This window comes from Typopeltis vanoorti, chromosome 18 (assembly GCF_054136105.1).
Source record: "Typopeltis vanoorti isolate ZY-2024b chromosome 18, IOZ_Tvanoo_1.0, whole genome shotgun sequence".
In the NCBI taxonomy this organism is placed as follows: Eukaryota; Metazoa; Arthropoda; class Arachnida; order Uropygi; family Thelyphonidae; genus Typopeltis; species Typopeltis vanoorti.
Window position 1 is genome coordinate 103,913,626 of NC_143566.1, and position 14,314 is coordinate 103,927,939.

The window sequence follows — 14,314 nt, forward strand, 5'->3', positions numbered from 1 at the left end:
TCTTCATGAACTGCTTGACTTCATCCCGCAGTTCGTAAAACCTCATGAGCATGTTCACGACTCAGCCACCGCACCTCACAGTGATAAACAAGATCAGTCACCGTACTCGGACTCAAGATCATTCAGTAACGCCTCAAACTGGCAGTTGTTAAACCCTCTGCTTTTGACAAAATTTATGCATTACACTACTGTTGACATCACATTGTTGAGCCGAAACGACTGTGCACACAGACTTTCTTGGTGTATGATGCAGTGGCATAATTAAATCACTCGGATCAAGACAGACGATTCAGTTCTTTCTTGACAAATGCAATCAACCCTTTTTGCGAGCCAACCATGGCTGGAGCTCCATCTGTAGTAAGACCACTTAACTTTTCAAATGTTAGCTCAAGTTTTTTCATTGATAAAACAAGTCTCTCAAACATGTCCTCACCTCTTGCAGTGCCATGCATGGCTTCCAGTGACAGAAGTTCCTCTCGCGTGTCAAACTCTGCAGTTATCCCACGAACGAAAACGGCCAGTTGAGCAGTATTTGTTATGTCCATTGTCTCGTCACGAGCCAGAGAGAAAAACTGGAAATCTTCTACAAAATCCTTCAATGTTTTTTCAATATCTTGTGCTAAGTCAGTAATCCGATCTGAGATGGTTCTCCGAGACAAACTAACACTCTGAAACAATTTTACTTTGTCTGGTGCTAACAGCTCCGCAGCCGCCACCATCCACTCTTTCACAAACTCTCCCTCTGCATGAGACACACCTCAGCTTCTTGCGATTCGCTCGCTCACTACATAACTCGTCTGAATAACTTTGTCTCTGTCACAACGAGGCCTAGTGAAAGCAGCTTGCTGTGATTCCAAACTCCGCTGAAGAGCGTTGATTTTATTAGATGCATTTGGCCTCCCAATTCATTGAGCTTAGCATGTTTTGAGCTGTAATGACGCTCCAGATTGGCTTTTTTCAATACTGCTAACGCATCGCCACAAACTAGGCACACAGGTTTGCCTTTGACTTCAACAAAAAAATGATCATTTGCCCATTTCTCTTGGAAAGATCGACAATCTGCATCAACTTTTCTTTTCTTTGTAGTCGCCATTTGTAGAACGTCACACCTAAATAATAACAATTAACTGGATAGTTATTAAAACTTAAGTTTTAATAACTGTGCAGTGTGTGTGTCGCCAGCGACGCGATTATTTTGCTTTGATCGCTGTTCTAATCCTGCATCTTGGATTTGGAACATATCCAACGTTCGTAACCTCGACTCTCGAGGTCTTCTCGTTGACGAGAAGCATACGTGTCTGTCCCGTCATGTACTCGAATGTGTCTATCCCGTAATAGACTTTCCTTGCTTGTCCCTTAAAATTTACGTCATTATTATGATTCACTTGATATGAATTTATGTTGCCACGAAAAAAGCTCCTAGATTTATTGAATTTCGAGTCCCGCCTGCGGTTGCCTTGGCAGGGCCAGACCAAATGATTTCGCGGGCCTTATACGGCCCGAGGGCCGGACGTTCCCCAATCCCGAACTAGAGGAACTGGTTGGTGATTAGAATTAAATTAGTTGAATCTTCAAATGTTTTAATTTATTTATTTATTTATTATCCCGGAAGAAACTCGATGTTTTATTTCCTGGAAGTCAGAAAAATTGACAGAACACACACAATAATACTTAGGATTAGGAACACGAGATGGCAGCAGTTGTGTACTGTGTTCTTGCGTTATGTTTGATCTAAATTATGATGGTTTCATTTACATTATGACGAAGGGTGGAGTTTAGCCTTAACTCCCATTTCCTATAGAGAATGAAAAGCCATTAGAGTTTTTATTTATTAAAAAAAGTGAATTAAAAATACGCCCTGTTATTTATTGCTCGGTAATTCAGGATTTCTTAGCGTCACCAGTCATGTCTACCTCATTATTCTGCGCAACCAGAAAAGGGTTTCAAGTGGTTGAAGAAATCCACAGTCATAAAAGTAATCATTTGATTATTATTCAACACAAATGCGATCGGAGACGCTCATTTTTCAGTGGATTCATGAGGGCGTTGAACGTTATGATGACAACACATTAAACAAGTTATATTTGGAAGTTTTCAAACATTTCTCTGAAGCATCGTGTTATGTTGGAAATATGCATAAAAGCAAACTTTTAAGGGATGGAAATTTATTATGACAATATTGTCCGCTTAAGTCAACAATTTTTGACGATGTTAAAATAAAAATAAAATGAAAAATGAAAAAAGAATTTGCTGTGGTCGAAATGCTGAAAGATGCGAATACATAAAGAAAAGGACCTACCTTGAAAATTAACCCTCACACTCACCAAGTATAACATTTTTTTGTTTTTATTCATTGGGGATATTTTTCAGTTCGTATATTTAACGTCATGCTCTACATCGATGTCAAGAAAATGTTACCAAATGTCTTAATTGTTATTATTAGTAGTGTTAATTGAATTCATTTTATTGCTAATAAAGAAACGTAAATGACACGAGTCTTTGGTCGATTTTATTTATTTACTTTGAAAGAACAAAACCAAAATATGGAGAATTACTCAAAAAAAGATGCATAAGATGTGGAAAAGTTTCAAAACTTAAAATCGTAACCGAAAGCATATACAGTAGTACAATTCGAAATATATTTGATATTTCGAATAGTAATAGATGGCAGCACTTGTGCAGAGACATCTGACTGGCGTCAGACGACGTTTAGATGAATATGTTTTTCTTATTGGTAGAATTTCTTTAGGTCAATTCAAAATAATCGACGAAGGTCAAACGTCTTAGAAAGTGAACTAGATCATTTCTCCTCATCGAAACACCACGTGACAAATTCCCGCTGCTTCCTGTTTATCACTTCTCTTCAGAATTTTGAAAGAAACCATCAACAGCTTCTCTCACTTCAGGGTTCATAGTTCAAGAGACCGATCGCCTTCATCCTTCCCTCATTTCTCCTTACGACTGCGTAGCATTGGTTTGCAGTGATTCACAAGAATTGCGACCCCCTGACAATGGGAAGAAAATCTTGGAGTGAAGTGATCGGATTTAGCGAACTGCGAGAAAAGTCCTTGTGGAAAGCTTTGTCGGCCGAATGTCTTGGAGTGTGTTTCGTAGTTATTTTGGCGTGTGGTGCAGGAATCGTGGGATGGGGAGATGGCTACGCTCCTTCCATCCTCCATAAATCATTATGCGCCGGGTTTACTATCGGCCTCATCGTCGAAATCATTTGTCATATCAGTGGAGGTAACATCGATCCAGCCGTCAGCTTTGCCTTGCTGGTTATTGGAAAGTATTCGATCGTGAAGTGTTTGGCTTACATCTGCAGTCAGTGCATTGGAGCCACGATTGGCGCGGCAATTCTGAAAGGCTTAACGCCCTACGATCAACAGGCAACCTTGGGTACCACCATGGTTCACAAGCATATTACTTTATTCCAGGCTTTTGGAGTAGAATTCTGCATCACTTTTCTCCTGATTTTCACAGTTTTATCAGTGGTAGATCATAATCGTCTGGATCTTAAGGGATCAGCTCCATTTGTCATCGGTATTTGCGTCGTGGTTGGTCATCTGTTTGGTGTAAGTTTACAAAATTTTTCATTTTTGTTTTGTTTTTTAATAGGACATGCTATGTTGGTAAATAAGTTGTTGGTAAACCATCAAATTAAGTAAATAAAAGGATTTTGATAGTAAGAAAGGAAATATTGTACATTCACTTTAGTTAGAGGGAATTTTTTAAATTTATTATTTTCAGTTGTTTCTAACTGCGTATTCATTTGCTTTAGCGATGGGAATAGATGATGGAATTGAATAATTATATGGTTTTGTTGATTAGTTTCAAGGCAAGTTGATTAAGCTCAAAGGATTTATTTTCTGGGATTTATTTTCTTGTTTACATTTGAGGAGAATAACATTTGAACCATATTCATTCTTTATTGCTGTTCGTTTATGATTGTAGTGATCTTGAATGTCCTCAGCTGTCAACAGGATCGATTTATTCCGTGCATGATAAATTTTGTACACCGTTTTTCTGCCGATTCCTGAGTTAGTTAAGCTTTGGCTCAGGCGAGTAGTTCCCCCAAGAACCCCCTCCTCAAAAATATAATTATTTTTCCATTGGAAACGTGGTGCCTTTTTCTGCCTCTACTCAGGGCTAGAGATGCTCTTCCTATTTGCTTCCTTTAGGAAATTAAAAAAAAAAAATGCATTCGAGAATTTAGCTATTTATTTTATCATCAATACTATGAAAGTGTTGTTTTTCGTTTTTCATTTTGGATTAACATTGGTAAAGGCTGCCAGTTGTTTATTCAGCGATTGTTTCATACAATATAAGTCTGCTCGTATGCAGTCAATACTAACATACACAGTAGCTTACGAGATTTGAGTTGTTCTCTTTGGTTTTATTGGAGCTTAAAGTTCCAATAAAACCAAATTCGAACCTCATTTCGAACTCTGCGGAAATATTTCTGGCGTGCATCGGCAGATATATTTACTGAAGGGGTGTTAGCTTGTCGTTATGGACATAACATTATTAGAACCTCCATAGCACAACTGGAGGAACAACGCAGCATTGTGCCTTTCGATTGGAAAAGACCTGGGTTCGGTTCTCGTCCTGACGAGTGGAATTTTTATATGGGCTTTTTCAATTAAAGATGAGTTAGGCGATCGCATACGACGATAGCAGGGTTTTTCTCCTGGAAACTCGGGTTTTTCATTTCGGGTACAGTCAAATCGGCCATTAGAACAAACACGTAGAGGATTAAGCAGTAGGGGAAACGGAGAGATGTGTGTAGTGGACCCTCAAAGAGTCCTTGGACTCCTTGGAGGTGTCACAAAATAATTGTTTTTATTTTTCCATTGGAAATGTCGGTTAGTCTCACACTTTTCCACCAAATTGGCCAGAAAATACACGTGATAGATATACAGCAGTGGGTGAAATTAATTGCCCTTTCATTACAAAATTAGGTTTATATAAGCCCAATCACTTGGATGTAATATTTCATTAAGACTGATGTTACAGGAAGAAAACTCATTTCATTCCCATTTTCTCTTAACGTTAAGCTCAAGGACCCTGTCAGGGCCAAGTAAATTGGCTTCATATAATAGGCAGTACACTTATTCATATCTATCTATTTATCTGTATGGATTTATCTCTGCCAATTGCGTATATTGTATTCACGTCAAGGTTGTTTTGGCTTGGGAGATGAAAGAAACCTTCACTTTTCAATGAAATAGTCCTTATTAAGGTCATTTAAGTCTTTGGCAGAATTTGAACTACGGTTTTTCGCAACTAAGGACATTGTCGTTACTGTCTGAATTATGGGAACTCATTGAAACCCATTTCCAGTGATGGAATAAGTACCATTTGACTCTTTTTTGTTGTTGCTCTTGAGTCCCTATTTTGTGTTGAGGAAATTTGGTTAGTGTAATTCTAATGAAGAGGTTTATTTTTTATTTTTAATGCAGATGCGACCCACGACTGATTCTTTTGTAGATTTGTAGTACATCCGTACCATAAGGATTTTTTCTATTTTTTTTTAAATTAATTTTTAAATTTTTTATATTTATATTTTTATTTATTTATTTATTTTTTAATCTGGTCTGCAAACCCTGTTTTAAAGACCAAACATGGAACTTTTTTCAGTGCTTACGAAAACGCCTCACACCTAATTAATGATAAATTTCATTATATCACCAATCATGCAAGAATTCAAACTCCAAACGTAAGAGTTCAATTCGCATTAAAAAAAAAAAAACTGCAAATAGAAATATGATAATTTTAAAGAAACGGTGAAATCTTCTCAAGATTTTACAAATCTTACATCGCAATATTATTTGCAGATAACTAAACAAAATGTATCGGTACCGGCGTTTTCTTGTGATGTTCCATTATAAGAACGCACTGTCATGTGCCAACGATTGTTGACATGCTGTACATGGATGAACAGAAATCGAGGTTTGCAGCTGCTTGCATTACGTCATTCAGCAATTTGAGTGTTAGCAGACATTGCGACTTTCTCAGAGATATCCAGAAGTATAAGTGACCTTCCTTGACCTCCCATGACGTTTCTGTTGCCTTCTTTCCCACACTATTCTCAAACGAATGTGAAATATTTTCCAGTGTGTACAACTCGAATAAATCTCATGAACTTATCTCTTGAATTTTAAGAACACACTGAAAATTAGATTAACTAATTGATTATGCTGCGACAGCCTTGTTCTGTTCATGCTGAAACCACCTTGCTTAAAAAAATCATCTCAGTTTTCGTTAAAATTTGAGAAGCGGAAGATATAAAAAAATGATGCAGCTGTTCATTTGATAAATGAAGTTTTAAGTCGAATTTGATTCTTTTTTTTTACTATAAATTACGAATCACGTTGAAATTATGCGCTAGTCTGAATTCTAAACAACCTAATTTTGGAGCTCAAAGCTGTCTTCTTTTAATAGTAATATTTAAAATCCACAGACGAATGAAAAACAGTTAAATAATTTGTGGCAGACGATCGTAAAACTGTGTATTTCTATTCATTATGAAGCGACATCTATATTTTGTTTTGCATAATATTGGCATTAAAATGGTCCATTTAGAAAGAGAATTCTAATATTGACCTTAGTAATAGCAAATATCATTAAAAGACATTAATCATGGTAGAAATTATTAGTATTATCGTTTCAAATTGTTTCGTCATTAAAATAATCAACTTAAGATAAATTTAACATCAAAAATGAAGCCAAACGATTATTACTCGTACAATACGCTCTAGATAAAATTGTTTATTTATACAGTATAGTTTGAAATAGTTTATATTTTAATTTTTATATAGTTTACCCCTGATAAGTTTTCACGAATTTCAGATAACTGTACCTTATTTAAAGAATTCCAAGTCTTGACGCTTCTATAAAAATCATACGAGCGTGTTAATAAGCGATTTTATAACACGTTGACGAGTTTTTTTTTTTTCGCAAAATGCCTAACGTAACTTACACAAAAGTCGTTTGGCTCCATAAGTGTACGGCAAAACAATTTGAAGTGATAATAACAATTTTTTTTTCTTATATCCTTATAAAGGGATTTGGTAGATGATTCGAAATAATAATAAGTCCTACCTGGCATACCAAATTTCAATGAAATCCAGCCAGCCAAAGTCCAGGGATAACTTGAGTACTAACTGACGAAGAAAAAAGAATTCTAATAGGTGCTTATTTATTTTGCGAAATTCACCTAAAATATGGTAAAAAAAATCCACGTACATCAGACTATTTCATTTTTCATTTTAATGCTGCTTCAGTTACATGGAAAGAGCAAAGTTATTTGAAGTGATGAAGAATTATAACTTCCTGTTGGATTCGTTTATTGTGATACTGCATTCATCTATTCGCAGGCTTGGTGGCCCAAGTGCATAGTGTATCCGCTCTCAAACCAGATTGTGGGTGCGAATCCCAAGCTTGGAAAAGTATGGCCTCTAGACAGGGCCGGTTTTATCATTATATGAGGGCGCTAAAACTTCGGGGCGCCATTTTTGCTACATAGTTCGGGGAAAAATTACAACCTTCAAAAAAAAAATAGTAAAACCTCGCTGAGGTCTTAGGTGTGACGCCTAATTTTGAACAAGAAACAGTTCGACTTAGAAAAAAAAAAAAAAAAAAAAAAAAACAATTTGTGTATGAAGCAGAGGATGGATTCATAACAGGTTTTAAACAAAAATTTAAGGTAGATTTTTATTTTTCAATTATTGACACATAATTAGTTTCAATAATTATGTTTCAATAATTATTGAAACATATATCTAGCAAATCTAGCATATATATAATTCATATATATATATATATTTGAAATATATATGAATTTCAAAAAATTACTTCAGCAGAACTGCTTAAAAAATGTTTGATATTGGAAAATTATTTAACACATGATAATTCTAGAGATATTGACGGAACAGATTTATGTAGTGAATTACAAATAATAGCAAGGCGAATTCCAGAAATACTTCTTCATTAGATGTCCTGTCATACATATGCAAAAATAATTTAGAAAATAGTTTTCCAAATGTGTTTATTGCTCTGAGAATTTTTTCGACATTGCCAGTATCGGTAGTAAGTTCAGAAAGGAGTTTCTCGAAATTAAAACTTGCACTCGCTCTACGATGGCTCAGGAACGACTCACTGGTCTAGCAATAATATCTATAGAGCATGAAATTGCATCTACAATCAATATAGATGAATTAATTCAAAACTTTGCCAAAGCAAAAGCCCGAAAGATTAATTTTTCATAATTTTTGTATTTAAGATGTAATAATTTTCTTGCTATACAGATATTAAAGTAATCATATGTATACAAATGTATTGGTTTTGATTAATAAATTTTTTAATGTTCATAATGATATTATTTTTATAAATATCCACATGTGAAGGTGTACGTGTGCTTGTGTGAATATGACAAAATATATATAGAGAGGCAATGTACAGGGGCGCCTAAATTTTCTTTGCCTAGGGGAATCAGATACTCCCGGACCGGCCTACAGCATTATTCTCGAGTTGTATAACCGTTACTCTGCCCATGGCACGTAGTGGCTGGCAACGTTTTTTCAAGAAGAACAAAATGGCGGTGGTCTTGCATTTTATTTAACCCCCCTGTGCTGATTTTAGGCCCCTTTACGACGTACTGTAATGTAGAAGCGGCCTGAGTTTTGAATGGAAGGTTTTTGGTTCCATTGGTTACCTACCTCTTATCTCCTAGTTAACACTAACAAGCTCAATGAGTATGGACGTGAATGAGTCTAAGATTTCACATTCTTGACCTCCTTACGTGGTTTCGTATTTTCAAATACCTGAAAAGAAGGTTATTTTAATTCCTTCCTTTGAAAGATCGTAAAAGTTGAAAAATCGTACCGGGGTTCTCTACTTAAAAAAATATCTGTGAGTGCAGACGGTAAGTATTTCCAAATCTGATTGTATTCTAAAAGAAGTAAATAAATAAATAAAAGTATATAAACTTTGCGATAGGTCGTTCACTAGAATTTTAAGTTCCAATGTTCATAATTGATAACTTACTAAACGAAAGACGCCACGACATCAATGAGTACCTTGTAAATGTCTCTTGTGTTTTGCAGATGAAGTACACTGGAGCCAGTATGAATCCAGCAAGGTCATTTGGTCCTGCTCTTGTTTCTGGAGAGTGGACTCATCATTGGGTAAGTTCTGTGAACATAAAGACGTTACTGTGAGCCAAGAAACAATCTTTCACAGATATGCAACTTTGCATATCATCACTTAATGTTCAAGTAGTGCTCCGATGACATAGATTAAGCCATTCAAGGTTGCAGAAATTGTATGCGCCAGTGACGCTGGGGTCGTCCTTTACCGTATCTCATCAGTGTGTAACATACTGATCTAAATCACCTTCGGAATTTTAATTTAATTTCATATACAATATTAAAATAAGGTTATATCAAAACAATTATTAAATAAATGCGTTTTTTATAATGCAAACACTGAGTACTCTGCAATGAAAAATATTCTATTGCGTAAGTTTTAAATAAAGTAGACCTTTTTCCCTGTGACCATCAAGAATTAACTAATTATTGACTGACTCTTATTGGTCAATAATTTCTTTAAAATAATAGGAAGATGAATGAAAAGCAGTCATTTTATATAATCTTGCCAAAAAACGCTATTAAAATATTTTATAGTAATGTATTTTATAATATATAGTTTTCGTGGGTTGTTGGACACCTCTGGTAGTTACGAGTGTGTGTGTGATGAATTAACGAAGACCAAACTTGATACGAAATCATCCTTTTGTTGTTGAACTGTAGAGGATGTTTCATAATTTCGGCTGATTCTTTGAACGCTCTTGATTAAAAACGATATCTATGTGGAGCCCATTTTTGTTTGTTACCGTGCTACTTGATGTCTTGTTATATGTGCTGCCAGACCCGTGTCTGGCAGCATATATAACGTCTTCAGACGTTGAGAACATTTCGTTCTGAACGTCTTTGAAATGTTCCGATCGGCGTACTTCTCCAGATCTGCCTGTCTGTCCTGTGTAGTGTAAACTACAACTGATCTTGTAGGCACCTGGTTTTTTAAGTGGGGAATGTGGAGGTTTTAGGTGATTAGAGATCTTGTTGAATGGGTAGAAGGCAACTTTTAAGTTTTGTTCGCGAAGCAACGTTGCTATTTTATCTGTGACTGATTGTATATATGGGAGAATCAGTGCTCCTGTGTTTGTTCGCTTCCTATAGACCGATAAGTTGAATGCGTTTTTTCGACTAATGTATTCAAAACGGTAAAGACCTGTTTATTTCTAATTCAACAGCTTTTTTAAAACACAATAATAAATTTATAAGCTAAAAAGAACTGCCACGTTTTACCAGTCAGCCACATAAGCTGGAGATTAGCACAACAGCTGCAGGCTTTTGAGATATTCCTAATTATTTTGGAATGATGCATAATGCATAGGTATCAAGAGGATTTCAAGCATTTGTGTCGGCCATATTCAAAACTGGGGGGAAAGGGATGTATATCCGTAAAAATAAATAAATAAACTAGCATAAAATGCGTACATGAAACAAATAGCAAAAAAGGCAATACCTTCTTGGATTCATTCATTTCTTGAAAAATTTCTGTTTTCGCTTGATGATGACATTTCACTGATATATATTACGAGTAATATCAATAGCATATGAGTCATATGCGAAAATACAATACAGTAATATTTATGTTAGCTTAAATAGTGAAATATATATCTTATATGAAGATATTTATTTTAATAGCTAAGGAGATTTACAGTGATGTTAATTGTAATCTTTCTAATAATTTTCTGCAGGTGTACTGGGTTGGACCCATGTTAGGAGGAGCAGCCGGTGGACTTGTATATCATCACATCTACGAGGCTCCACCTCCCACTCCAGAGGCAGTGGAACGAGTTAGAATGAGATACCTTCTTCAGCTTCAGGAAAAAGAAGCCGTGGTCAACAGAACAACGTCTGTGTAAATGACTAGACAGCGTTTATTTTAACTGTGTGTGTCTTGAAAACTTGCGTTCTTTCGCTTTTTTCCCCCTTCATTCTTCTAGGCATTAGTTTTCATTAGAACTGCATGTGCTGGAGTTCAGCATTAAGAATTACAAATAATGATATCAATACGCTGCTTTGAGATGGAGAAATTTATGCAATTATAAGTCATTAGATTAAAAATGTCATTGCCGAAAAGAAATTTAAATCATTCGAAATTTTATACACTCCTGCATGTTACCTTCTGAGATACTATGTCATTCCAGTAGACAGTTTCTTGGATCGACGCTTTTATTCTGCTAATTGGTTATTCCTGAAAAAAGGTGCTACAGATTGCTTTTCGACAGCTTTTGTAAAAAAAATGTATGATGATATCATTAATCACAGACCTTAACCCAATCATTGAGCTATTCTGTAGGGAGTTGGTTGGACAAGTCCATTGGTTGGACATATACTGGATCCGATTTTCATCACAAACGTGAAAATATATCAAATGAAAGAGGTTTTCAACTAAAAGTCAATTAGGATCTCATACAAAAGTAGAAGGTTTCATTTTTGATAAACACAAACCGGCCTGATTGGTATAGGAACATTGAGCACGGAAAATTATAGACCATCTAAAGTGGTCGGAACAGAGAGAGAAGTTGTAGTGTGAATCTGAGATCTAGATCTAAATCTAGATAATGAACTTGGACTTGTATTTGGATCCTGGTTCAGGAGATAATGAAGCAAGTTCCAAATACAAGTCCAAATATTACAGCCTCAGGTTCCTAGATCCCGTGATCCGCGTTCTATTTGGAGGATTCCTGTACAAACAGATCTTAGATATTGGGATCCGGGAGCTTCAAACTATACAATAAAAAGGACTTGGATTGGTTTTCAATTATGGCCAAAGGCTATGCGGATAGCACGGTTGTTAACGTTTGTTATGAATACAAAAGTGTACAGAAGAATAGTAGGCACTCATAAACGCATTTATGAGTGCCTACAAATTGATTCATCATTTGGAGGAGATTCAGTCCTCAAGGTGAAGAGATCGTAAAGGCCGAAGACACTGGTTAAAGACGAAATCCTCATATTTCAAGCAAAATTTTCACTTCTTAAGTGATACTGGTCTTAGAGTTCAATATATCAAAGAAACCATAGGAAAGGAAAGAGAGAAATTTGCTACAATTTTTGTTTCGGAATGGCAACCATCATTCATTTGATTTCAACTCCAACTTAAAGAAAAGCAAAGAAATTATTTTCATCCAATTTAGCTTATTCTTTCTGAAAACCTTAAGTGTCTTTCCAAGAATGAAAAAAAAAAAAAAAAAAAACAGCCGGAACACATGCAAATAAGAGAATATGAAACTGCTTTAGGCGCTAATTTATTTAATTTTTTATTTAGGAAGAAAAGATGACGGCAGTTGTTTGCTGTATTTTCATCACCTTCCGTTTAGTACGCAGGGGTCGTTAGAGGATTTGCATCTTTATTTATTATTTACTGTCTTCATGACCAAAGTTTGGTAACAAGCATATTTTGTATCATAAGGTGAACCGAGGATAAATAATCTCTGAATTCTACTCTAGATTATTCGAGTATGTAATCCTAAAGCGTACAGAATTAAATAGTTTGCATTAGAATAGAATTACATGGCTTGAAAAATTTAATCGGTTTTCAAGCCACTTTAGAATCATAAAATATCTAATATACCTGAAATATTAATACAAATGCTGCATATAGGAACGCCACATTACGTAACTTTATTGTGAATAATATCGCATGTTTCTTACCATTTATGGAATTTAAAAGGATTAAAAGGAAATTTAAAACAAAAGTATTTATTTTGTGTAAAATATTATTTTTTAAACATATTACCTTCTGTCTTAAATTTTTTTATTGACATTGTAATTGAATATTTGTGGCGCCATCAGGTATCTGTTTACTGAAGTAAATAAATTAAAATGCACAACAAAAAAAGTAGCAGAAAATTACGAATATTGGATGGTGCGTTTGTGAAAAAAACAACAACAATTAAAGGCTATAAATCTTACATCAGATTAATGTAAGGAAAATTTCAACTAAACAAGGCATTTAATCAAGGAAGCCAGTATTTATCTCTTACTTATGGAGCAAACAGCGATATAAATCAATAATAATAATTCGTTATTTGATTGCATTGCGCATGTGTGCTTCTGTACATTTCTTACAAAAGGGACACGTTACAAGGAAAATTATTTTCAATATTATTTCTTTTTAGTTTACAAAACTATTAAATTGACATACTACTACTACTACTACTACTACTACTACTAATAATAATAATAATAATAATAAACCATTCTATATTTCTAATAACATATAATAGATGGCGCCACAATAACTTCGCTTAGTATGAGTCATGGAAACCGATTCCGTCATCTTTCATCATACATTCCCCTTCCTATTAGTGGCCTTGTGGAATAACTAAGGAGGTAGAAAAAATGGGGTCATGCAGACGTAGAAACTTGAACTTCGTCTAGCATCCTGTCTTCTGTGTGCACTGGGAGGTAGGCGACGTCTGAGTTGAGTTTGAATGACTTACATTCGATTCCCCTGTAATGGCGGCTTCAGTGGTGAACATCTTTGGCATGGCTTTCATGACGGAACGCTCGATGGCGCACGTGGAGACACCGATTCGCAGGGAATTGTGTGAAAAGAGGAGAAAGTCGACATGGAGCATGCAGAAATGCGGAGGATTCTCAGACATGAAATATGTTTGCCTCTTGTGACCTGGCTTATCCTCCTGTGTGTGTGTGCTTTGCCTACACTAAGGAGGGCTGTCCCACACTAGCCGAAGCGGTAAGTGCTACTTTCAACTTCTTTACAATCCTTCAGTGACCGGCATTAAGCACGGTACAGTTAGAACAAGCAGGTAATTGTATCTGACGCAATAGATTGAAAAACTAGTTTCGCTTCCTATTTCTCGTTCATTCACACTCTCACTTCCTTAACGGATGGCTTCATAAGCAATACGTTTGAGTGGAATGATCGACAGAATTAACCTACATTAAAATTTAATAAACCAATAGTATTTTAAGCCAGAGAATTAAGAGAAAAGTCCCAGAGATATATACGCAGTAACAAAGCACATATAATTACACTGTGCGTGTGGGTGGGGAGAGCACTGACTTAATTGCTGATGTATAATTACAGGGTATTCCGGAATCCAATTATTTTGGAGGCATTTTTATGTAGCATTACTGCAGTAGAACACATCATTACACTGTATTTCCATTTAGGCTTAGTTCAGCAAATAAATTTATTTGCTAAATTATTT

At 35.5% G+C, this 14,314-nt stretch overlaps 3 protein-coding genes across 3 annotated transcripts in view; 2 read left to right on the top strand and 1 right to left on the bottom strand.

Moving 5' to 3' along the window:
• Nucleotides 1-275: 275 nt before the first annotated feature.
• LOC150097012 (general transcription factor II-I repeat domain-containing protein 2-like) lies at nt 276-719 on the bottom strand. Its single transcript, XM_090408110.1, has one exon. The coding sequence runs from the start codon at nt 717-719 to the stop codon at nt 276-278; it is 444 nt and encodes a 147-aa protein (XP_090264236.1).
• A 2,077-nt stretch (nt 720-2,796) lies between these two features.
• On the top strand, nt 2,797-12,835 carry LOC150097013 (aquaporin AQPAe.a-like). Its single transcript, XM_090408012.1, has 3 exons — nt 2,797-3,575; nt 9,108-9,188; nt 10,826-12,835. Exons 1-3 carry the CDS (start codon nt 3,012-3,014, stop codon nt 10,991-10,993), a joined length of 813 nt encoding a protein of 270 aa, XP_090264138.1. The 5' UTR covers nt 2,797-3,011; the 3' UTR covers nt 10,994-12,835.
• A 717-nt stretch (nt 12,836-13,552) lies between these two features.
• The window catches only part of LOC150097014 (oxidative stress-induced growth inhibitor 1-like), a 74,637-nt gene continuing 73,875 nt past the window's right edge, over nt 13,553-14,314 (top strand). The window contains exon 1 of the mRNA XM_090408015.1: nt 13,553-13,836. The gene's annotated coding sequence lies outside the window, so the exon portion shown is untranslated. The remainder of the gene's footprint in view (nt 13,837-14,314) is intronic.

Excerpts from the sequence above, each read along its gene's own strand:
- LOC150097013 (XM_090408012.1), top strand. The coding sequence starts at position 3,012 with ATGGGAAGAAAATCTTGGAGTGAAGTGATCGGATTTAGCGAACTGCGA. Across the intron at positions 3,576-9,107 it reads TGGTTGGTCATCTGTTTGGT|ATGAAGTACACTGGAGCCAG; the intron begins GTAAGTTTACAA and ends TGTGTTTTGCAG. Across the intron at positions 9,189-10,825 it reads GAGAGTGGACTCATCATTGG|GTGTACTGGGTTGGACCCAT; the intron begins GTAAGTTCTGTG and ends AATTTTCTGCAG.
- LOC150097012 (XM_090408110.1), bottom strand. The coding sequence starts at position 719 with ATGGTGGCGGCTGCGGAGCTGTTAGCACCAGACAAAGTAAAATTGTTT.